General features: G+C 35.0%; 2 protein-coding genes across 2 annotated transcripts; one reads left to right on the top strand and one right to left on the bottom strand.

Annotated features, from left to right (window-relative positions):
• Positions 1-323: 323 nt before the first annotated feature.
• LOC127555359 (olfactory receptor 51I2-like) lies at positions 324-1,649 on the top strand. Its single transcript, XM_051987591.1, has one exon. It carries the CDS (start codon positions 711-713, stop codon positions 1,647-1,649), a length of 939 nt encoding a protein of 312 aa, XP_051843551.1. The 5' UTR covers positions 324-710.
• Positions 1,650-21,916: 20,267 nt separating this feature from the next.
• On the bottom strand, positions 21,917-25,494 carry LOC127558133 (olfactory receptor 51I1-like). The gene has a single exon (XM_051991363.1). It carries the CDS (start codon positions 22,857-22,859, stop codon positions 21,945-21,947), a length of 915 nt encoding a protein of 304 aa, XP_051847323.1. The 5' UTR covers positions 22,860-25,494; the 3' UTR covers positions 21,917-21,944.
• Between the last annotated feature and the right edge of the window lie 214 nt (positions 25,495-25,708).

Raw genomic sequence — 25,708 nt, 5'->3', positions numbered from 1 at the left:
AATATCAATTTGAATTGGAGTTGGGAATAAATCCATTGATTCCAAATATTCTATTAAGCATTCTATGTTACCCCATGCCTCATGTCCCATCTAAACATAAGGAGTTAATATGGATATAAAGCACAGGGTCTTTAATCCTTGCTAATAGATATTGTGATTGAAAACCCTTGTAGAATGTACTAATCTAGTGAAAAGAGACATTTCTTCCCCAAAACAGGTAGGTACAAACACCATTTGTATTCAATTGATGAATGTATCCAACATTCTGTCAGTTCTCTATCCATTATCCAGTACTAGATAGCAAGATAATATTGGAGAGCTATAAACTCATAATCCTAGTAATCAAGAACATTTTGAAAAGATCTGTTGAACTGACAGTATGTATGAAGGTATTTTATGCTATTTGTTGTATTTTTCTCTTTTTTATTTATTGAGTTTTCTTTTTCTACAGGATGAGAAACTAAGTGAATTTTTAACATTTGGACTGAGATAAGGGAATTGAAGGGGGATAGGGGACTTGTGATCACTATATGCAGTAAAATAAGTCCTATTAAGGTTTTTCAGGTAAGGAATACCTAAATTGTTTAGAGCTCTATAACACTGAATATAAATCTTTAATTTCCACATTTCTTGATTCTTTTCTAAAAGGATTTTTTTCCTGATCTCTGTGATCAAAGATCTGGCTGTGAAGATTTTCCTGGTGTCTCACCATGGGACTGTTCAATGTTTCACATCCTACTGTATTCCTCCTGACAGGGATCCCTGGCTTAGAATATACTCAGAAGTGGCTAGCTGGGCCCCTCTGCATGATGTACACAGTAGCTCTTGGGGGCAACACTATGATCCTGCTGGCTGTGTGGGGGGAGTCCAGCCTCCATGCACCCATGTACTATTTTCTGTCCATGCTTTCTTTCAGTGATGTGGCCATGTCACTGGCTACATTTCCCACTGTAATCAGAACTTTCTGTCTCAATGCTCGGGCCATTGCTTTTGATGCCTGCCTCACTCAGATGTTCCTCATTCACTCATTCTCCATGATGGAGTCTGGCATTCTGCTGGCCATGAGTTTTGACCACTATGTAGCTATCTGTAACCCACTGCGCTATGCCTCTGTCCTCACCAACCAAGTCATTGCTGGGATGGGCCTGGCTGTGACTGCCCGAAGCTTCATAACCCTCTTTCCCTTGCCCTTCCTCATCAAGAGGCTTCCCATTTGTAGATCCAATGTGCTCTCCCATTCCTATTGCCTGCACCCAGACATGATTAAGTTAGCATGTGCTGATATTACTATAAATAGCATTATTGGGATGTTTGTGTTGCTATCTACCTTTGGCCTGGACTTTCTTTTCATTATCCTCTCCTATATTCTGATCCTGCGCTCTGTACTAGCAATTGCCTCCCATGAGGAGAGGCTCAAAGCTCTCAATACATGTGTGTCCCACATCTGTGCTGTGCTCATCTTCTACATACCCATGATTGGTGTTTCCACTGTGCATCGCTTTGGCAAACATGCTCCTCGGTATGTGCATGTGCTCATGTCAAATATCTACCTCTTTGTTCCACCTGTTCTCAACCCCATTATCTACAGTGCCAAGACAAAGGAGATCAGACGAAGCATTGTTCGCATGTTTCACCGACTAATAATGTAATCTACATGGATTTAGAAGTTGTGGTACTACTCTGGAAGTCGTTAGTGCTATTGACATCATTATAATCCATAAACATTAATAAAAGCTTATTATGTATAGAATGCTAGAGAAAGAATGACTTATACAAGCCTGCTTTGGCTGAGCTTATAGGCTAATAGGGAGGTAGGATACACATTTAAATGAATACTTAACCATACATGGGAGAATAAGGACATATCATATGAGTGAAATAAAAATTAGTGTTTCAGGTCTTCAGAGAAAGAAGATAGGAATGGTAACTGAAAACCTCCAGGAGAAGTAGAGGAGCTGGCCATTAATACTTTCACTATCATTGTCATCATTATCACAATCACCATTCAATATCATAATCACCATCATCACATCAATTCCATCAATCACCAGTTTTGGTGCTGTGTGTAGCAAGTGTTAAAACTGAAAGACTGTTTCAGGAAAATCATCAGTTAACATGTACTTTGAATAGATACAAACTTATTGGCTCCCATTATAAATCAAGATGTCTTCAATTTATCTTTGCTTATAATGATCTATTTTTCTTTACAGTAACAAGTGATAGTTTTATTATCTGGTTAAGCATATACTATGAATGTTATTATGTAATTTGGGAAATAATGTATCCTGTCCTTCAATTAGCTTCCAAAGTATATATTCATCCATCTCTTTATATTGTGTTTCGTTAGCTAGATATTTTTATATAGTTATTTCTGTTTTTCCATTTTCATAAAATTTGTATTCTTTCATTTGTAGTAATATAACCAAATGATTAATATTTATTTGTATATGTATATATAACCTGTATATGTATGTGTATATGTTTGTGTGTATGTGCATATGTTTAGAAGAAAGAGAAATCTCTCTTATTGGCCTAGAAACTAATGGACATGCTAGACAAAGGCTTAATATGAAGTCACCAAAAAGTGCGCAAAAGAGGGGAGCTATTATATTCCAGCCTTTTGAGTTAAAAATGTCAGCACTCCCTATCTCCAATTGCATGAATCTGCCACATATGAGTTGAACATCATGAAATTCAGAATGGATCTCAAATACTTCTATATCTTTTCTCTATTTTATCAATTAAATGAGTTAATTTTTGTGATTAGTATGCTGAAGAGCTCCTTTCTTCTTTTTTTCTTGTACAATCACTCAGTTGTCAGGATGATCATCATATTCATTGCTACCACCATTCACACCAGCATCACTGAATATTGACAGACCTCTGCAGGAAAACGCTGGACTTTTTATTTAATTTATATTTTATTGTTTATTATACCTGTTTATTTACAAAACATATGCATGGGTAATTTTTCAACACTGACTCCTGCAAAACATTCTGTTCCAAATTTCTCCCTCCTTCCCCCTCCCCCCTCCCCTAGATGGCAAATATCCCAATACATGTTAAAATATATGTTAAATGTATTGGTCATCCTGCCATCTGGGAAGCGGGTAGGGGGAAGGAGGGGGAAAATTGGAACAAAAAGTTTGGCAATTGTCAATGCTGTAAAATTACCCATGCATATAACTTGTAAATATTAAGTTATTAAAAATTTAAAAAATAATAAAATATATGTTAAATCCAATATATGTGTGTGTATATATATCCAAACAATTATCTTGCTGTACCAGAAAAATCGGACCTAAAAAAAAAAAAAAAAAAAAAAACAAAAAAACAAAAACAAAAAAAAAAAAAAAAACCTGAGAAGGAAAATAAAAATGCAAGCAAACAACATCAGAAACAGTGAAAATGTTATGTTGTAGTCCACACTCAGTTCCCACAGTCCTCTCCCTGGGTATAGATGGTTCTATTCATTACTGAACATTTGAAACTGATATGAATCAATACATTGTTGAAGAGAGTCATTCCATCAGAATTGATATTCATCTAGTCTTCTTGTTGCCATATACAATAATCTCCTGGTTCTGTTCATTTCACTTAGCATTAGTTCATGTAAGTCTCTCCAGGCCTTTCTGAAATCATCTTGCTGGTCATGTCTTACAGAACAATAATATTCCATAACATTCATATACCATAATTTATTCAGCCTTTCTCCAATTGATGGGCATCCATTCAATTTCCAGTTTCTAGCCACTACAAAAAGGGCTGCTACAAACCTTTGCACATGTGGGTCCCTTTCCCTTCTTCAATATCTCCTTGGGAGATAAAAGCCCAGTAATAACACTGCTGGTCCAAAGGGTATGCACAGTTTGATAACACTTTGAGCATAGTTCCAAATTGCGCTCCAGAATAGTTGGATCTGTTCACACTCCAATAATAATGCATCAGTATCCCAGTTTTCCCACATCCCCTTCAACATTTTTCATTACATTATCCTGTCATCTTAGCCAATCTGAGAGGTGTGTAGTGGTATCTCAGAATTGTCTTAATTTTCATTTCTCTAATCAATAATGATTTGGAGCATCTTTTCATATGACTAGAAATAGTTTCAATTTCTTCATCTGAAAATTGTTCATATCCTTTGACCATTTCTCAACTGGAGAATGGCTTAATTTCTTATACATTAGAGTCAATTCTCTTATATTTGGGAGATGAGGCATTCCAGAACCTTTAGCTGTAAAAATGTTTTCCCAGTTTATTGCTTCCCTTCTAATCCTGTCTGCTTTATTTTTGTTTACAAAAGCTTTTTAAGTTAATATAATCGAAATTTTCTATTTTGTGATCAATAATGACCTGTAGTTCTTCTTTGATCACAAATTCCTTCCTCCTCCACAGGTCTGAGAGGTAACCTATCCTATGTTGTAATTTATTTATTATCTCATTCTTAATGCGTAGATCATGAGTCCATTTTGACCTTATACTGGTATATGGTGGTTAAATGTGAGTCAATGCCTAGTTTCTGCCATACTAATTTCCAACTTTCCCAGCAGTTTTTGTCAAATAATGAATTCTTATCCCAAAAGCTGGGGTCTTTGGGTTTGTCAATAACTAGATTGCTATAGTTATTGACTATTTTGTCCTTTGAACCTAACCTATTCCAATGATCAACTAGTCTATTTCTTAGCCAATACCAAATGGTTTTGGTGACCACTGCTTTGTAATATAGTTTTAGATCAGGTACAGCTAGGCCACCTTCATTTGATTTTTTTTTCCATTAGTTCCCTTGAAACTCTTGACCTTTTTTTTTTTTTTTTTTGCTTCTAGATGAATTTTGTTGTTATTTTTTTCTAGGTCATTAAAATAGTTTCTTGGCAATCTGATTGGCATAGCATAAAATAAATAGATTAGTTTAGATAGTATTGTCATCTTTATTATATTCAGTCTACCCATCTGGTGGCACTTAATATTTTCCAATTGTTTAGATCTGACTTTATTTGTGTGGAAAGTATTTTGAAGTTTTGCTCTTATAGTTCCTGACTTTCCCTTGGCAGATAGATTCCTAAATATTTTATACTATCAACAGTTATTTTAAATGGAATTTCTTTTTGTATCTCTCACTGTTGGATTTTGTTAGTGATGTATAAAAATGCTGATGATTTAAGTGAATTTATTTTGTATCCTGCAACTTTGCTAAAGTTGTGGATTATTTCTAACAGCGTTTTAGTAGAATCTTTGGAGTTCTCTAAGTTTACCATCATATCATCTGCAAAGAGTGACAATTTGGTTTCCTTTTTACCTACTCTAATTCCTTTAATTTCTTTTTCATCTCATTGTCAAAGCTAGCAATTCTAATACAATATTGAATAATAATGGTGATAGTGGGCAAACTTGTTTCACTCTTGATTTTACTGAGAATGGTTCCAGTTTATCCCCATTACATATGATACTTACTGATGGTTTTAAATAGATGCTACTGACTATTTTAAGGAAAAGTCCATTTATTTCTATACTCTCTAGCGTTTTTAATAGGAATGAGAGTTGGATTTTATCAAATGATTTTTCTGCATCTAGTGAGATGATCATATGATTTTTGTTAATTTGGTTATTGATGTAGTAAATTATGCTAATAGTTTTCCTAATATTGAACCAGCCCTGCATTCCTGGTATAAATCCTACTTGGTCATGATGTATTATCCTGGGGATGATTTTCTGTAATCTTTTTGCTAATTTTTTTCTTTTTTCTTTTTTAATTTTATAATAACTTTTTATTGACAGAACCCATGCCAGGGTAATTTTTTTTTTTATAACATTATCCCTTGCACTTGCTTCTGTTCCGATTTTTCCTCTCCCTCCTTCCACCCCCTCCCCTACATGGCAAGCCTAGATGGCAATACATTTAACATATGTATGTTAAATATGTTGCAGTATATCCTAGATATAATATATGTTTGCAGAACCAAACAGTTCTCTTGTTGCACAGGGAGAATTGGATTCAGAAGGTAAAAATAACCCAGGAAGAAAAATAAAAATGCAAATAGTTTACATTCATTTCCCAGTGTTCTTTCTTTGGGTTTAGCTGCTTCTGTCCTTCATTTATCAATTGAAACTGAATTAGGTCTCTTTGTCAAAGAAATCCACTTTCATCAGAATAGGTCCTCATAGAGTACCATTGTTGAAATATATAATGATCTCCTGGTTCTGCTCATTTCACTTAGCATCAGTTCATGTAAGTCTCTCCAAGCCTCTCTGTATTCATGCTGCTGGTCATTTCTTACAGAACAATAATATTCCATAACATTCATATACCACAATTTACCCAGCCATTCTCAAATTGATGGGCATCCATTCAATTTCCAGTTTTTAGCCACTACAAACAGGGCTGCCACAAACATTTTGGCCCATACAGGTCCTTTTCCCTTCTTTAGTATTTCTTTGGGATATAAACCCAGAAATAACACTGCTGGATCAAAGGGTATGCACAGTTTGATAACTTTTGGGGCATAATTCCAGATTGCTCTCCAGAATGATTGGATTCTTCATAACTCCACCAACAATGCACCAGTGTCCCAGTTTTCCCACATCCCCTCCAACATTGATCATTATTTTTTCCTGTCATCTTGGCCAATCTGACAGGTGTGTAGTGGTATCTCAGAGTTGTCTTAATTTGCATTTCTCTGATCAATAGTGATTTGGAACACTCTTTCGTATCAGTGGTAATAGTTTCAATTTCATCATCTGAAAATTGTCTGTTCATATCCTTTGACCATTTATCAATTGGAGAATGGCTTGATTTCTTATAAATTTGAGTCAATTCTCTATATATTTTGGAAATGAGGCCTTTATCAGAACCTTTAACTGTGAAGATGTTTTCCCAGTTTGTTGCTTCCCTTCTAATCTTGTTTGCATTAGTTTTGTTTCTACAAAGGCTTTTTAATTTGATATAATCAAAATTTTCTATTTTGTGATCAGTAATGGTCTGTAGTTCATCTTTGGTTACAAATTTCTTTCTCCTCCACAAGTTTGAGAGATAAACTATCCTATGTTCCTCTAATTTATTTATAATCTCATTCTTTATGCCTAGGTCATGGACCCATTTTGATCTTATCTTGGTATATGGTGTTAAGTGTGGGTCCATGCCTAATTTCTGCCATACTAATTTCCAATTAACCCAGCAGTTTTTAATAAATAATGAATTCTTATCCCAAAAGTTAGGATCTTTGGGTTTGTCAAACACTAGATTGCTATAGTTGACTATTCTGTCTTGTGAATCTAACCTATTCCACTGATCCACTAATCTATTTCTTAGCCAATACCAAATGGTTTTGGTGACTGCTGCTTTATAATATAATTTTAGGTCAGATACAGCTAGGCCACCTTCATTAGATTTTTTTTTTCATTAATTCCCTTGAGATTCTCGACTTTTTATTGTTCCATATGAATTTTGTTTTCTATTTTTTTCTAGATCATTAAAATATTTTCTTGGAAGTCTGATTGGTATAGCACTAAATAAATAGATTAGTTTAGGGAGTATTGTCATCTTTATTATATTCGCTTGGCCTATCCAAGAGCACTTAATATTTTTTCCAATTATTTAAGTCTGATTTTATTTGTGTGGAAAGTTTTTATAATTATGCTCATATAATTCCTGACTTTCCTTTGGTAGATAGATTCCCAAATATTTTATGCTGTCAACAATTATTTTGAATGGAATTTCTCTTTGTATCTCTTGCTATTGGATTTTGTTGGTGATGTATAAAAATGCTGAGGATTTATGGGAATTTATTTTGTATCCTGCTACTTTGCTAAAGTTATGAATTATTTTTAATAGCTTTTTAGTAGAATCTCTGGGGTTTTCTAGGTATACCATCATATCATCTGCAAAGAGTGATAGTTTGGTTTCCTCATTGCCTACTCTAATTCTTTTAATCTCTTTCTCGACTCGTATTGCAGTGGCTAGTGTTTCTAATACAATATTGAATAATAATGGTGATAGTGGGCAACCTTGCTTCACTCCAGATCTTACTGGAAAAGGTTCCAGTTTTTCCCATTGCATATGATGCTTACTGACGGTTTTAAATATATGCTCCTGAATATTTTAAGGAAAAGTTCATTTATTCCTATGCTCGCAAGTGTTTTTATTAGGAATGGATATTGGGTTTTATCAAATGCTTTTTCTGCATCTATTGAGATGATCATATGGTTTTTGTTTGGTTGGTTATTGATATAGTCAATTATGCTAATAGTTTTCCTAATATTGAACCAGCCCTGCATTCCTGATATAAATCCTACTTGGTCATAGTGTATTATCCTGGGGATGATTTTCTGTAATCTTTTTGCTAATATATTATTTAAGATTTTAGCATCAATATTCATTAGGGAGCTTGATCTATAATTTTCTTTCTCTGTTTTCAACCTACCTGGTTTAGGTATCAGTATCATGTCTGTGTCATAAAAGGAGTTTGGTAGGACTCCTTCAATACCTATTTTTTCAAATAGTTTATTTAGCATTGGAGCTAATTGTTCTTTAAATGTTTGGAAGAATTCACATGTAAATCCATCTGGTCCTGGGGATTTTTTCTTAGGGAGTTGGTTAATACCTTGTTTTATTTCTTTTTCTGAGATGGGACTGTTTAGGATATTTTACTTCTTCCTCTGTTAGTTTGGGCAAGCTATATTTTTGGAGGTATTCTTCTATTTCATTTAAGTTATCAAATTTATTGGCATAAAGTTGGGCAAAGTAACTCCTATTTATTGCTCTAATTTCCTCTTCGTTAGTGGCAAGTTCTCCCTTTTCATTTTTAAGACTAACAATTTGGTTTTCCTCTTTCCTTTTTTTAATCAGATTTACTAAGGGTTTGTCTGTTTTGTTGGTTTTTTCATAGAACCAACTCTTAGATTTATTAATTAATTCAATATTTTTTTTAACTTTCAATTTTATTGATCTCTCCTTTTATTTTTAAAATTTCAAGTTTAGTGTTTCACTGAGGGTTTTCAATTAGTGCCTTTCTAGCATTTTTACTTGCAAGCTCAATTCATTGACCTTCTCTTTCTCTATTTTATGCAAGTAGGCCTCTAGAGATATGAAATTTCTCCTTATTACCGCTTTACCTGAATCCCATACATTTTGGTATGATGTCTTATTTTTGTCGTTTTCTTGGATGAAGTTATTAATTATGTCTATAATTTGCTGTTTCACCCATTCATTCTTTAGTATGAGATTATTTAGTTTCCAATTATTTTTTGGTCTACTTTCCCCTGGCTTTTTGTTGAATGTAATTTTCATTGCATCGTGGTCTGAAAAGGATGCATTTACTATTTCTGCCTTACTGCATTTGAGTTTGAGGTTTGTATGTCCTAATATATGGTCACTTTTTGTATAGGTTCCATGAACTGCTGAAAAGAAAGTGTACTCCTTTCTGTCTCCATTATGTTTTCTCCACAGATCTATCATATTTAATTTTTCTAGTATTCTATTTACCTCTTTGATTTCTTTATTATTTATTTTGTGGTTTGATTTATCTAATTCTGAGAGTGCAAGGTTGAGATCTCCTACTATTATAGTTTTGTTGTCTATTTCTTCTTGCAGCTCTCTTAATTTCTCTTTTAAGAATTTAGATGCTATACCAATTGGTGCATATATGTTTAATATTGATATTGCTTCATTATCTATGCTACCCTTTAGGAAGATATAGTGTCCTTCCTTATCTCTTTTAATTAGATCAATTTTTGCTAACGCTTGATCTGAGATCAGGGTGGCTACCCCTGCTTTTTTTGACTTCACTTGAAGCATAGTAGATTTTGCTCCAACCTTTTACCTTTACTCTGCATGTATCTCCCTGCTTCAGGTGTGTTTCCTCTAAACAACATATTGTAGGATTCTGGCTTTTAATCCATTCTGCTAACCACTTCCTCTTTATGGGGGAGTTTACCCCGTTCACATTTATGGTTAAATTTACCAATTCTATATTACTTGCCATCTTGTTAACCCCTGTTTATGTTTTTCTCCCTTCTTTCCCTCTTATCCCCCTTCCCAGTATTACGCTTGTGAGCACCACTTGCTTGTCACAGTCCTCCCTTTTTAGTATCCCTCCTCCCGCTTTAGAGTTCCTTCCCTTATCTTACTCCTTTCCCTCACATTTTCCATATTCCCTTCTGCTTAGCTTATTCCTTCCCTTTTCCCTTTTCCCTTCTCACTTTTCAATGAGGTGGGAGAAGTTTCACCATAAATTGAATATGTCTAAATTTTTTCTCTTAAAGCCAATTCTGAAGGCAGTAAGATACCCACTATATTCATCCCCCTCCATATTTCTCTCAGATGTAATAGGTTTCCTTTGCCTCTTCATGAGATGTAGTACCCCCACTTTATCCTTTTTCTGGTACAATGTCCCTTCCACATCTAGTTTCTAGAATAAGGTATACATGTATTCTTTATACACCTTTATAGCAAAATATAGTTCTCAAGATTTATTTTTACCTTTTTAGGTTTCTTGAGTTCTATATTTGTAGATCAAACTTTTTGTTAAGTTCCGGTATTTTCATCAAAAATAGGTGAAATTCACTTATTTCATTGAATGTCCATCTTCTTTCCTGGAAAAAAGATGCTCATTCTGGCTGGGTAAGTTATTTTTGGTTGCATACTAAGTTCCTTAGCCTTTCAGAATACCATATTCCAGGCTCTTCGATCTTTTAATGTGGATGCTACTAGATCCTGGGTGATCCTTATTGTGGCTCCTCTATATTTGAATTGGGTTTTTCTAGCCGCTTGCAATATTTTTTCCTTCATCTGAGGGTTCTGGCATTTGGCCACTGTATTTCTTGGTGTTTTGATTTTAGGATCCCTTTCAGTTGGGGATCGATGAATTCTTTCAATGTCTATTTTACCCTCTGTTTCTATGACTTCTGGGCAGTTCTCTTTGATAATTTCCTGGAAAATAGTGTCCAGGCTCTTTTTTTAATCATACTTTTCTGGGAGTCCAATGATTCTCAGATTGTCTCTCCTGGATCTATTTTCCAGGTCTGTTGTTTTCCCAAGAAGGTATTTCACATTATTTTCCATTGTTTGACTTTTTTGGTATTGCTTGACTGATTCTTCTTGTCTCCTCGAGTCATTTAATTCCATTTGTCTGATTTTGATTTTCAATGAAGTATTTTCTTCATTCACTTTTTAAATATCTTTTTCTAATTGTCCAATTGAGTTCTTTTGTTCTATGGAATTTTTTTCCATTTTGCCAATTTTATTTTTTGAGTGCTATTTTCTGTTTCCAGTTCACTAATCCTATTTTTCAAGGATTTGATTTCTTTATCCACTTTGTCTTTAAATGAGTGGGATGACTTCTCCAGACTCTCTTAGCAAGCCCCCCTCTCCTTTTCCCATTTTTCTTCTAGCTTTCTTGTGAGAGCCTTTTTAATTTCTTCTATGAGATTCATCTGTGCTGAGGAACAGATGATCTCCTCCTTTGGGGATTCACTTGGAGACAGTCTGTTTTTAGTCTCCTCAGGCTTTAAAGTCTGCTCTCTATCCATATAGAAGCTGTCAAGGGTTAAGGCCCTTTTCAATTTTTTTGTTCATTTTGTCAGAGAAGAATCAAAGACAAACTAGCAAAGAAAAAAAAGAAAAACCCCCTAAATGGAGTCTGCTTCTTTGGAGGGAGGGACTGGGTGGTGTTACAGAGCTTGCTCTACAGACTGTGGGGGCAGCAGCGATGCACTAGGAGGACTGTGCTGCTCCTGAGCTCTGAGACTCCTAGAGCATGCTGTGACAATGTGGGGGAGGGGTGGCCAGGTCCCAAAAGACTCCAGCTGTTTGGGGTTGTATTCTTCACACTCCCCCCCCCTTCCCCCACGGTGCTTTTAGCTTCTCTGCTGGGCTACTGACTTGCTGCCAGGGCAAAGTATCCAATCCTGTAGCAAAGCTCCCCCTTCACAGACGGCTGAGATCACACCCCACCCCGCTCCAGTCTACTCGGATGTGAGCTGCCTACTCAGCTCTCGCTGCTGCTGCCTGCTCTCAGCCTGTGCCCAATCTAAGACCCTCCCCACCCTCAAGCAAAAACAGACCTTTCCTGGCAATTTTCAAGGACGTCTTCTCTTGATAATTATTTGTGGGTTTTTTTTTTTTCAGTCAAGCATTAATTCAGAGGCTTGTAATGAAATGGATTCTTAGAGAAAAAGCAGAGTTTACACAGCAATGTGCCTCCTCTCTGCCATCTTGGCCAAAAGTCTTTTTGCTAATATTTTATTTAAGATTTTTGCATCAATGTTCATTAGGGAGATTGGTCTATAATTTTCTTTCTCTGTTTTTGTCCTACCTGGTTTATGTATCAGTACCATGTCTGTGTCATAAAATGAATTTGGTAGGATCCCTTCATTCCCTATTTTTCCAAATGGGTTACATAGCATTGGAGTTAATTGTTCTTTAAATGTTTGGTAGAATTCACATGTAAATCCATCCTGGGGATTTTTTCTTAGGGAGTTGATTAATAGCTTGTTCTATTTCTTTTTCTAAAATGAGACTTTCTTTAAAAAAAAGTTTAAGCAATATACTTCTTCCTGTGTTAATCTGGGCAACCTATATTTTTGAAGGTATTCATCCATTCCATTTAAGTTATCAAATTTATTGGTATGGAGTTGGGCAAAGTACCTCTTAATTATTGCTCTAATTTCTTCTTCATTAGTGGAACTTCTCACTTTTCATTCAAACTAATAATTTAATTTTCTTCTTTCCTTTTTCTAATCAAATATGCCAAAGGTTTATCTATTTTGTTCATTTTTTCATGAAAACAACTCAGTTTTATTTATTAATTCAATAGTTTTTTTTTAATTTCAATTTTATTAATGTCTCTTTATTTTTAGAATTTCAAGTTCAGTGTTTGTTTGAGGGTTTTTAATTTGCTCTTTTTCTAGCTTTTTTAGTTGCAAGCCGAATTTATTTATTTTCTCTTTCTCTACTTTTTTGCAAGTAAGCCTCTAGAGATATAAAATTTCCCCTTATTACCACCTGGGCTGTAATCCCCCACATTTGGGTATGATGTCTCATTATTGTCATTCTCTTAGGTGAAATTATTGTGTCCATGATTTGCTGTTTCACCCAAAGAACTGTTTATATGTACAGGAATATTTATATGGGGATTAAAATTGGAAATTGAGAGGATGTCAGTCAACTAAGGAATGGCTAAACAAGCTGCAGTGTGTAGTTGTAATGAAATATTATTTTGCTATTAAAAATTACAGGGAGGATGATTTTTTTTAATTTAAATTTTATTTTATTTAATAATAACTTTGTATTGACAGAATCCATTCCAGGATAATTTTTTTACAACATTATCCCTTGCACTCGCTTATGTTTTGTTTTTTCCCCTCCCTCCCTCCCCCCCCCCAAGATAGCAAGCAGTCCTATATATGTTAAATATGTTGCAGTATATCCTAGATACAATACATATTTGCAGAACTGAACAGTTCTCCTGTTGCACAGGGAGAATTGGATTCAGAAGGTAAAAATAACTCGGGAAGAAAATCAAAAATGCAAATAGTTCACATTCATTTCCCAGTGTTCCTTCTTTGGGTGTAGCTGTTTCTGTCCATCATTTATCCATTGAAACTCAGTTAGGTCTCTTTGTCATAGAAATCCACTTCCATCAGAATACATCCTCATACAATATCGTTGTCGAAGTGTATAATAATCTCCTGGTTCTTTTCATCTCACTTAGCATCAGTCCATGTAGGTCTCTCCAAGCCTCTCTGTATTCATCCTGCTGGTCATTCCTTACAGAGCAATAATATTCCATAACATTCATATACCACAATTTACCCAGCCATTCTCCAATTGATGGGCATCCATTCAATTTCCAGTTTCTAGCCACTACAAACAGGGCTGCTACAAACATTTTGGCACATACAGGTCCCTTTCCCTTTTTTAGTATCTCTTTGGGGTATAAGCCCAATAGAAACACTGCTGGATCAAAGGGTATGCACAGTTTGATAACTTTTGGGGCATAATTCCAGATTGCTCTCCAGAATGGCTGGATTCGTTCACAACTCCACCAACAATGCATCAGTGTCCCCGTTTTCCCGCATCCCCTCCAACATTCATGATTATTTTTTCCTGTCATCTTAGCCAATCTGACAGGTGTGTAGTGATATCTCAGAGTTGTCTTAATTTGCATTTCTCTGATCAATAGTGATTTGGAACACTCTTTCATATGAGTGGTAATAGTCTCAATTTCTTCATCTGAAAATTGTCTGTTCATATCCTTTGACCATTTATCAATTGGAGAATGGCTTGATTTTTTATAAATTTGAGTCAGTTCTCTATATATTTTGGAAATGAGGCCTTTATCAGAACCTTTAATTGTAAAGATGTTTTCCCAGTTTGTTGCTTCCCTACTAATCTTGTTTGCATTCGTTCTGTTTGTACAAAGGCTTTTTAATTTGATATAATCAAAATTTTCTATTTTGTGATCGGTAATGGTCTCTAGTTCATCTTTGGTCACAAATTTCTTTCTCCTCCACAAGTCTGAGAGATAAACTATCCTATGTTCCTCTAATTTATTTATAATCTCGTTCTTTATGCCTAGGTCATGGACCCATTTTGATCTTATCTTGGTATATGGTGTTAAGTGTGGGTCCTTGCCTAATTTCTGCCAGACTAATTTCCAGTTATCCCAGCAGTTTTTATCAAATAATGAAATCTTATCCCAAAAGTTAGAATCTTTGGGTTTGTCAAACACTAGATTGCTATAGTTGACTATTCTGTCTTGTGAACTTAACCTTTTCCACTGATCCACTAATCTATTTCTTAGCCAATACCAAATGGTTTTGGTGACTGCTGCTTTATAATATAATTTTAGATCAGCTACAGCTAGACCACCTTCATTTGATTTTTTTTTTCATTAATTCCCTTGAGATTCTCGACTTTTTATTGTTCCATATGAATTTTGTTGTTATTTTTTCTAGATCATTAAAATATTTTCTTGGAAGTCTGATTGGTATAGCACTAAATAAATAGATTAGTTTAGGGAGTATTGTCATCTTTATTATATTCGCTCGGCCTATCCAAGAGCACTTAATATTTTTCCAATTATTTAAGTCTGACTTTATTTGTGTGGAAACTTTTTTGTAATTTTGCTCAAATAATTCCTGACTTTCTTTTGGTAGGTAGATTCCCAAATATTTTATGCTATCAACAGTTATTTTGAATGGAATTTCTCTTTGTATCTCTTGCTCTTGGATTTTGTTGGTGGTGTATAAGAATGCTGAGGATTTATGGGAATTTATTTTGTATCCTGCTACTTTGCTAAAATTATGAATTATTTCTAATAGCTTTTTAGTAGAATCTCTGGGGTTTTCTAGGTATACCATCATATCATCTGCAAAGAGTGATAGTTTGGTTTCCTCATTGCCTACTCTAATTCCTTTAATCTCTTTCTCGACTCTTATTGCAGAGGCTAGTGTTTCTAATACAATACTGAAAAATAATGGTGATAGTGGGCAACCTTGCTTCACACCAGATCTTACTGGGAAAGGTTCCAGTTTTTCCCCATTGCATATGATGCTTACTGAAGGTTTTAAATATATGCTCCTAACTATTTTAAGGAAAAGTCCTTTTATTCCTATGCTCTCAAGTGTTTTTATTAGGAATGGATATTGGGTTTTATCAAATGCTTTTTCTGCATCTATTGAGATGATCATATGGTTTTTGTTTGGTTGGTTGTTGATATAGTCAATTATGTTAATAGTTTTCCTAATATTGAACCAGCCCTGCATTCCTGGTATAAATCCTACTTGGTCATAGTGTATTATCCTGGGGATGATTTTCTGTAATCTTTTTGCTAATATTTTATTTAAGATTTTAGCATCAATATTCATTAGGGAGATTGGTCTATAATTTTCTTTCTCTGTTTTCAGTCTACCTGGTTTAGGTATCAGTACCATATCTGTGTCATAAAAGGAGTTTGGTAGGACTCCTTCAATCCCTACTTTTTCAAATAGTTTATTTAGCATTGGAGTTAATTGATCTTTAAATGTTTGATAGAATTCAGATGTAAATCCATCTGGTCCTGGGGATTTTTTCTTAGGGAGTTGATTGATAGTTTGTTCTATTTCTTTTTCTGAGATAGGAGTGTTTAGGATATTTACTTCTTCCTCTGTTAGTTTAGGCAAGCTATATTTTTGGAGGTATTCTTCTATTTCACTTAAGTTGTCGAATTTATTGGCGTAAAGTTGGGCAAAGTAACTCCTAATTATTGCTCTAATTTCCTCTTCGTTAGTGGTGAGTTCTCCCTTTTCATTTTTAAGACTAACAATTTGATTTTCCTCTTTCCTTTTTTTAATCAGATTTACTAAGGGTTTGTCTATTTTGTTGGTTTTTTCATAGAACCAACTCTTAGTTTTATTAATTAATTCAATAGTTTTTTTTTACTTTCAATTTTATTGATTTCTCCTTTTATTTTTTGAATTTCAAGTTTAGTGTTTGACTGGGGGTTTTTAATTTGTTCCTTTTCTAGCATTTTTAGTTGCAAGCCCAATTCATTGACCTTCTCTTTCTCTATTTTATACAAATAGGCCTCTAGAGATATGAGATTTCCCCTTATTACCGCTTTGGCTGCATCCCATACATTTTGGTATGATGTCTCATTATTATCGTTTTCTTGGATGAAGTTATTAATTATATCTATAATTTGCTGTTTCACCCAATCATTCTTTAGTATGAGATTATTTAGTTTCCAATTATTTTTTGGTCTACTTTCCCGTGGCTTTTTATTGAATGTAATTTTCAATGCATCGTGGTCTGAAAAGGATGCATTCACTATTTCTGCCTTACTGCATTTGAGTTTGAGGTTTTTATGTCCTAATATATGGTCAATTTTCGTATAAGTTCCATGAACTGCTGAAAAGAAGGTGTACTCCTTTCTGTCCCCATTACATTTTCTCCAGAGATCTATCATATCTAGTTTTTCTAGTATTCTATTTATCTCTTTGACTTTTTCTTATTTATTTTGCAGTTTGATTTATCTAATTCTGAGAGTGCAAGGTTGAGATCTCCCACTATTATAGTTTTACTGTCTATTTCTTCTTGCAGCTCTCTTAATTTCTCTTTTAAGAATTTAGATGCTACACTACTTGGTGCATATATGTTTAATATAGATACTGCTTCATTATTCATTCTACCCTTTAGCAAGATATAGTGCCCTTCCTTATCTCTTTTAATTAGATCAATTTTTGCTTTAGCTTGATCTGAGATCAGGATGGCTACCCCAGCTTTTTTGACTTCACCTGAAGCATAGTAGATTTTGCTCCAACCTTTTACCTTTAACCTGCATGTATCACCCCGCTTCAGATGTGTTTCCTGAACAACATATTGTAGGATTCTGGCTTTTAATCCATTCTGCTAACCACTTCCTCTTTATAGAGGAGTTTACCCCGTTCACATTTATGGTTAAAATGACCAATTCTGTATTACTTGCCATCTTGTTAACCCCGGTTTATGCTTTTCTCCCTTCTTACTCCCTTACCCCCCTTCCCAGTATTTAGCTTGTGAGCACCACTTGCTTCTCACAGCCCTCCCTTTTTAGTATCCCTCTCCCCTTTAGAGTCCCCCCCCCCTAACTTACCCCTTTCCCTCCCAGTTACCGTATTCCCTTCCACTTAGCTTATTCCTTCCCTTTTCACTTTTCCCTTCTCACTTTTCAATGAGGTGGGAGAAGTTTCACCATAGATTGAATATGTCTAAAATTTTTCTCTTAATGCCAATTCTGAAAGCAGTAAAATACTCACTATATTCATCCCTCTCCATTCTTTCTCTCAGATATAATAGGTTTTCTTTGCCTCTTCATGATATGTAGTACCCCCACTTTCCCCTTTTTCTGGTACAATGTCCTTTCCACATCTAGTTTCTAGAACAAGGTATACATGTATTCTTTATACATCTTTATAGCCGAAATATAGTTCCCAAGATTAATCTTTACCTTTTTAGATTTCTCTTGAGTTCTGTACTTGTAGATCAAATTTTTTGTTAAGTTCTGGCTTTTTCATCAAAAATAGGTGAAATTCGCTTACTTCGTTGAATGTCCATCTTCTTCCCTGGAAAAAGATGCTCATTCTCGCTGGGTAAGTTATTTTTGGTTGCATACCAAGTTCCTTAGCTTTTCGGAATATCATATTCCAGGCCCTTCGATCCTTTAATGTGGATACTGCCAAATCCTGAGTGATTCTTATTGTAACTCCTTGATACTTGAATTGGGTTTTTCTAGCTGCTTGCAGTATTTTTTCCTTTGTCTGAGGGTTCTGGAATTTGGCCACTATATTTCTTGGTGTTTTGATTTTAGGATCCCTTTCAGTTGGGGATCGATGAATTCTTTCAATGTCTATTTTACCCTCTGTTTCTATGACTTCTGGGCAGTTCTCTTTGATAATTTCCTGGAAAATAGTGTCCAGGTTCTTTTTTTCATCATACTTTTCTGGGAGTCCGATGATTCTCAGGTTGTCTCTCCTGGATCTGTTTTCCAGGTCTGTTGTCTTCCCCAGAAGGTATTTCACATTCTTTTCCATTGTTTGATTTTTTTGGATTTGCTTGGCTGATTCTTCTTGTCTCCTCGAGTCATTCAATTCCATTTGTTCGACCCTGATTTTCAGTGAAGTATTTTCTTCACTCACTTTTTAAAGATCTTTTTCTAATTGTCCAATTGAGTTCTTTTGTTCTGTGGAATTTTTTTCCATTTTGCCAATTTTGTTTTTTAGAGAGCTATTTTCTGTTTCCAGTTCACCAATCCTATTTTTCAAGGATTTGATTTCTTTATCCACTCTCTCTTTAATTGAGTGGGATGACTTCTCCAGACTCTTTTGCCAAGCCTCCCTCTCCTTTTGCCAAGTCTCCCTCTCCTTTTGCAAAGCCTCACTCTGCTTTTGCCAAGTCTCCCTCTCCTTTTGCAAAGCCTCCCTCTCCTTTTCCCATTTTTCTTCTAGCTCCCTTCTGAGAGCCTTTTTAATTTCCTCCATGAGATTCATCTGTGCTGAGGAACAGATGATCTCCTCCTTTGGGGATTCACCTGGGGACTGTTTGTTTTTAATCTCCTCAGGATTTGGAGTCTGTTCTTTATCTGTATAGAAGCTGTCAAGGTTTAAAGTCTTTTTCAGTTTTTTGCTCATTCTGTCTAATAATCAAAGACAAACTATCAAAGAAACAGAAGCAAAAAAAAAAAAAAAACCCTTGGATGGAGGCTGCTTTCTTTGGGGCAGGGGCTGGGTGGTGTTGCTGAGCTTTTTCTACAGACTGCAGGGCAGTAGTGAGGCCCTAACAGGACAGCGATGGCTGTGCTGCGCCTGCGCTCTGAGATCCGAGAGCGTGCTGAGACACTGTGGGGGAGGGGTGGCCAGGTCCCGAGAGACTCCAGCTGTTTGGGGTTGTATTCTTCACCCCCGGTGTTTTTAGCTTCTCTGCTGGGCTGCTGACTTGCTGCCGGAGCAAAGTATCTATTCCTGTAGCAAAGCTCTCCCCGCAGAGACTGCTGCAATCACGCCCCACTCCCTCTCCGCTGTGCTCGGTTCTGAGCCGGCTTCAGTGCTCTTGCTGCAGCTGCTGCCCGCAGACTGCTTCCGATCTAATAACCGTCCCCGCCCTTGCACAAAAACAGACCTTTCTTGACGAGTCTCAAGGATGGTTTCTCTTGGTAAGTAATTGTATGTTTTTTTTCAGTCGAGCATTAATTCAGAGGCATGAAATGAAATGGATAGTGAGAGAAAGACGCGGAGGTTACACAGCAGTGCGCCTCCTCTCCGCCATCTTGGCTGGAAGTGGAGGGAGGATGATTTTAGAAAAACCTGACAAGAGTTACATAAACTGCTGCAAAGTAAAGTGAACAAAACCAAGAAAATATTGTACACAGAAAGCAATATCATATGATAAAAAATTGTGAATGACACAGCTTTTTTCAATATTCCAGTAATCCAAAATAATCTCAAAGGACACACAATGATATTTTCATTCAGACAAAGAACTAATGTTTGAATACAAACTGAAGTGTGCTATTTTTTTACTTTTTTCTTTGATTTTTTTTCAAGTCTTCTTTTATAAAATAAATAATATGGGAATGTTTTTACATGAAAACATACATATATATACATATATAAAACATATATAATATAAAACACACACATATATGTGTATATATATATGTATGTATGTATATATATGTTTTGTGTGTGTATATATATATATATATATATATATATATATATATATATATATATATATATATATATATATATATATATATATATATATATATATAACTTCTATCATTTTGCTCACCACCTCAGGGAAGGGATAGTGGATGGAGAAAAAGAAGAATGAAATTTGGAATTCAAAACATTAAAAAATAACATCAAAAATTGTTTTGACATGTAATTGGAAGGAAAACATTATTAAGAAAAAAAGTAGGAATTGGGTGGTGTTAATGTGGAGAGTGTAGCTACACTGCAGACAAAGCTTATTAATCATTGCCTTCTTTTTTCTTCCTTCTTTTAATTTGTAGATTTTACAAGTTATAATATAAAAAAGAGTTTTATCCTTCTTTCTTAGACAAGGTTTTTTAAATCCATGTGGTTAGTAAGTAAATAAACACTTTTTAAAAATTGCCTACTATAAGCTTTCTATTATACCAGAGTTAATTTTATAGAAAAAGTTAAAAGTATAACCACCATAGTTGAGAGCCCCCAATTAGGAAATATTCCTAACATTTGCTTGAAAGTTTGGTTCGGTCCTGTTTTAGATTTATTTATTTTCATCTTTAGATAACCCATCATTCCCTCACAATGGAGAAAGCAAAATTCAGGTTGTAGAAATGTTTGGGTAAAGAAGCTTCTTTATATACCAGATATATAACCAGAGAGATTATAAAGTTTATTCTCAGGAAAGCTTATCAAGGGGAAAAGAGACTTCTCTCAGTCTTTGAAAAGGTATGAACAACTGATAGATTCAGTAGCTTCTGTCCTCTGAGATTTCTAGAGGAGCCAATGATCCTCCTTGATTTCTCAGCTTTTTTATCATTGCTCAGCCCTACTTCTTCTGTCTTCTTTTTCTTATTTCCCCTGTCATCAGAATGTTTCTTGCTAACCTCACTAAGGCTTGTTCAAAATGGAAAGATTGAGCCTTTTAAAGTCAACTATTGAGATTTTCTTTCATCTAGCATTAAACCCAGTGTCTGACACATAGTACATACTTAATAAATGTTTATTGATTGACTGATTGATTACTCTTAGTCATTTTCCTTAGGCATATCTCTTAAAGAACTTTGGGTATGGCTTTATTCTGCCCTCTGTCTCAAGGATCTCCATAGTAACCCTTTACTCTCAAGACTAAGAGAGGAACATTTGTCCTTTTGAACTATAAATAGCAACATGTCAGTCAATTCTCCAATCCTAATATAAGTATGGTATTTGCGAGCTTAAACTAGATTACAGTCATTTTATTTTGGCTAGATATAAAGTAGTATTCATAACTAAAGATTCTTTGGAATCAAGTCCTTGCTCAGGAATTTCCCTGCTGGGAACTTTAGTTTTGTGGAAAAAATACAACCTAGTCTATGACATAATTCACATTATGATTATTATGATTAAATTAATTTGCTATACAAATCTGGGCTAGTGTAAGATTTATAGTAGCATGTAGACAAAAAGTAGAATGTAGTACAAATCATTCCAAGTCTATGACTCAGAGACATATGAGAATTAGTGGTATGAGCAGTTGCTCAGAACATCATGTTCTGACACATATTCTCCAAGACATCCATTGTTAGTGCTTATAAAAATGGTAGCCACCAGGATCTTTGAAAAGATAATATATTATATTATAGTTATTATAAAAATACTTAAGTAAATAATGAAATAGATGGGATAATTTTGAATGCAATAGGTGTTTTATTTTCACTCCAATTTCTATAGTTCACAGTTTAATCACAGAAAATGAGCTTTTTACGTATCTCCTTTGTCTTGATAGAATAGATGACAGGATTGAACATGGGAGGAACAAATAGGTAGATAAGTGACATTAATACATATGCATATGGTGGTGCATATCTCCCATAACGATGCATCCTGGATACACCCAACATGGGCACATAAAAGATTAGTACTGCACATATGTGAGATACACAAGTGTTGAGTGTTTTAAGCTTCTCTTCTTGGAAGGCAATAGCCAGGACAGAGCAAAGGATGAGAATGTAGGAGAGGAGGATAAGTACAGAATCCAGTACAAATGATAACACAAAGGCCAAAGATGTTATTGACACTGATATTCCACAGGGTAGGTGAATCAGATCTGGATATAAACAGTAAGCATGAGACAAGATGTTGGCTTTGCAGAAGGGAGACGCTTCAGAAGGAAGGGCAATGGAAGAACCACCAATGGTGGTACCAATAAACAGGCCCATTTGTAGAACTCGAGCATCAGTGAGAATGGTAGAGTACCTCAGTGGGTTACAGGTAGCTACATAATGATCAAAGCTCATGGCCAGTAGGATCTCAGACTCCATGAAAGAGAAGAGGTGGATAAAGAACATCTGTGTCATACAAGTGTCAAAGGCAATCTGCTTGATATGGAAGTAGAAAGTGGCTAACACTGAGGGCAGTGTGGACAAGGACACAACAAGGTCATTGACAGAAAGCAAGGACAAGAAATAGTACATAGGCTGGTGCAGACTCTGTTCTTCTTTGACAATGAAAAGAATTAGGCCATTTCCCACAATAAAGACAGTGTAGAGGGCTCCACGCAGCAAGAACACCCAGTGTTGGGAGGCTTTAAGACCTGGAAGACCAATTAGAGTGAAGGGAGGTAACCCTGTGTCATTAACAGAAGGACTTTTCATGCTTGGAGCTTTGCTTAGGCTATATAGTCAAATTTCATGGAAATAAAATAAGGGGTAGGTTACTGTTGATAAAATTCCTCAGTCTGGCATTCAGGACTTCCATAACCTAAAACTTCCCTATTCAAAATTCTTTCTCATTCTATTATTTAATATAATATTTTCCATTCTATTGAGTTAGGTCTCCTCAATCTTTCCTGCCCTTCACTTCTGCCAACTACCCCTTATTTTCTTTAAGGTGAATTTACTACTCAACTCATCCAAGAAAACTTTCTTATTAACCCTAACCTCTATAGATCTCTTAGCCTTCCAGATTGATAATAGCAAATATTAACAATATCAATTATTAATATAGTGCTTTATTTACAAACAGACCCTACGACCTTACAATTCTCCAACTTTCTCATTCCTTCATGTGGTGTTCTCTTCTTTTATATAATATATGATGGTTCTCTCTAGATGCAGGTTTCTTGGGGAGGTTTTCAGAGGCAGCATTAGTTTCAGTTCCAAGTAATAATCACTTCAAATACAGCCAGCTGATAAAATCCAAACGTTTATTTTCTCCTTCCAAGTCTTATCTGTTTCCTTGGGTTTGGTTAGCTTTCTTAGAGGCCTCTCTCCCTCCTTGGTTCCAAGAGCTCTTGCAGGTTGTCTTTTGGCTCTTCTAGCTTCTGCCTCTAGCTCAACTCCGACTCAGTCTCCTCCATTGACTGACTAACTGACTGAGCCTCTGTAATCTTCTTATATATGACCTCTTAAAAGTGTGAACCTAAAGGTTGACTCTTTCTCTGAGAGAGAGAATTCCTTCTCTGGAATTGTGGGTTTCTGACTTGTGAATCTCCTGAACTTGTGAACTCCAATGTGTGAGCTAATGTGTGAACTCTCAAAGATGTTAACTTAAGCTTTATTTCTATCAATATTAGTGACAACACCTTGTAAGGATTTGCTCTAATGTGTGAACCAATAAGCACTGTATCAATTCCATTGAATTAACACTAAGATTCTAACCCCTTCATTCATACTAAAGAACAGGGAGCAGAAATTTCTCTCCTAACTTTTTTCTCTACATTGTCAGACCCAACTCGATTCTTCTTTCTTCTTTCTTCCTTCTTCTCCTTCTCCTTCTTTTTCTTCTTCATCTTCTTTCTTTCTTCTTCTTTCTTGTTCATTGTCTTCAATTTCATCTTCATTTTCATTGTCCTCTTCTTTTTCTTAATCTTCTTTGTCTTCTTCATATTCTTCTCCTACTACAGCTTTTTCTTTTCCTTCCTCTTTCTTCTTCCCTTTGCCCTCCTTGCCTCATCTTGCCCTCTTCCTATCTAACTTTTTTTCTTTTCTTTTTGTGCTTTTACTCTTCCTTTTCTCATATTCTTCCCTGAAGCACAGAAAGCCATACCTTGTGTGTTTTATTCCCTTCAAATAGACCTTTGTCTCAAATACTTTGAGGTTACAGAGAATGAATACTACCTTGCTGTCTAAATTTCTGTAATCTACTATAGTTTATGTGGTAGAATATCTTAAGGAAGTTGGGTTAGTTATGTTTAAAAAGCTTTACTTGGAGCAACTAGGTGATACAGTGGATTGAGCACAAACCTAAGAGACATGAGGACCTGAGTTCAAATGTGACTTCAAACATTTTATAATTACCATCTGCGTGACCATAGGCAAATCACTTAATCCCAACTGCTTCCTCTCTCCCCCCAAAAAAACCCAAACTAAAAAGCTTTATTCTTGAATTAATGAGAAGTAACTTAAATATAAGGTACAAAAATTATAGTTATTGAGTCTCAGAGATGGAATCATATAATTTCACAACTTTAGAATTGGAAGTGACCTCAGTGATCATTTAACCTAACCCATAACTCCAAATGAATCTCTCCTTCACAAACTTGAAAAGAATCATCCAAGTACTGCTTAAAGAAGCCTAATAAGAGGAACTCCATTACCTTTAGCAGCTTTTGAATAATTTAGGTGATGGATAACAAGTTAAACCCATTGATACTGAAATACAGTTATGAAAACATTTCTTAAAACAAGTTCATGGCTCCCAGGTTAAGAATTCCCACTTGAAAAGGAAGTATAAATTCCTCTGTTTCATATTTAAGGTCCTTTAAAACTGATCCCCAATATGATAGAACATCATTCCCTTCCTCAATTCAGTCAAACTGATTTTATTTTTCTTTATGTATGGCAAGAAAGTTGAATTCATAAATGGAAACTAAGGGTTCTTTAACTGTCTTCCTACTACTTTTGTTCTTTTTTTTTTCCTCCTGATCCCCTTGAGAGAGAAAGCAGAAGCAAAATTAAAATGCAATTATCTCTGACTTTTCCCTGTTGTCAATTATTCCTTCTTTAATGCTCCTTTTACCTCCAATATAACCAAAAATAAAGACATTGAAAGGTGGAATAAAAAGCCATTTTTTGTCATTATTTTTCCTCATCCTGCTCATCTCATTTTTTAAGGAAGAGATTAGTACTCAGCTCTATTTTCACTATTCACTATATTCCTGTATTCTATATTCACTATATATTCCTGGTATGTTCTCTGCCCTTGTTTCATATATAGTACTCAGCTCTATTTTCACTATCCAGCTTTTATATTCCTGGTATGTTCTCTGCCCTTGTTTCATATATAGATAGATATAATTATGAATATATATATATACATACACATACATTTGTATACATTCATGCATGTGTATATGTTTATATATATTTGTGTATACATAAATTTGTATGTATGTGTACATATATAAACTTCTATATATAGATGTGTATGTGTGTATATATTGTTCAATGTAATTTTAATTCTAATTTTTAACTGGAACCTTTAATTTAATTAATTCATGAAA

This window comes from Antechinus flavipes, chromosome 3 (genome assembly GCF_016432865.1).
Source record: "Antechinus flavipes isolate AdamAnt ecotype Samford, QLD, Australia chromosome 3, AdamAnt_v2, whole genome shotgun sequence".
Lineage (NCBI taxonomy): Eukaryota > Metazoa > Chordata > Mammalia > Dasyuromorphia > Dasyuridae > Antechinus > Antechinus flavipes.
This window is presented reverse-complemented; position numbering and strand designations above follow the sequence as displayed.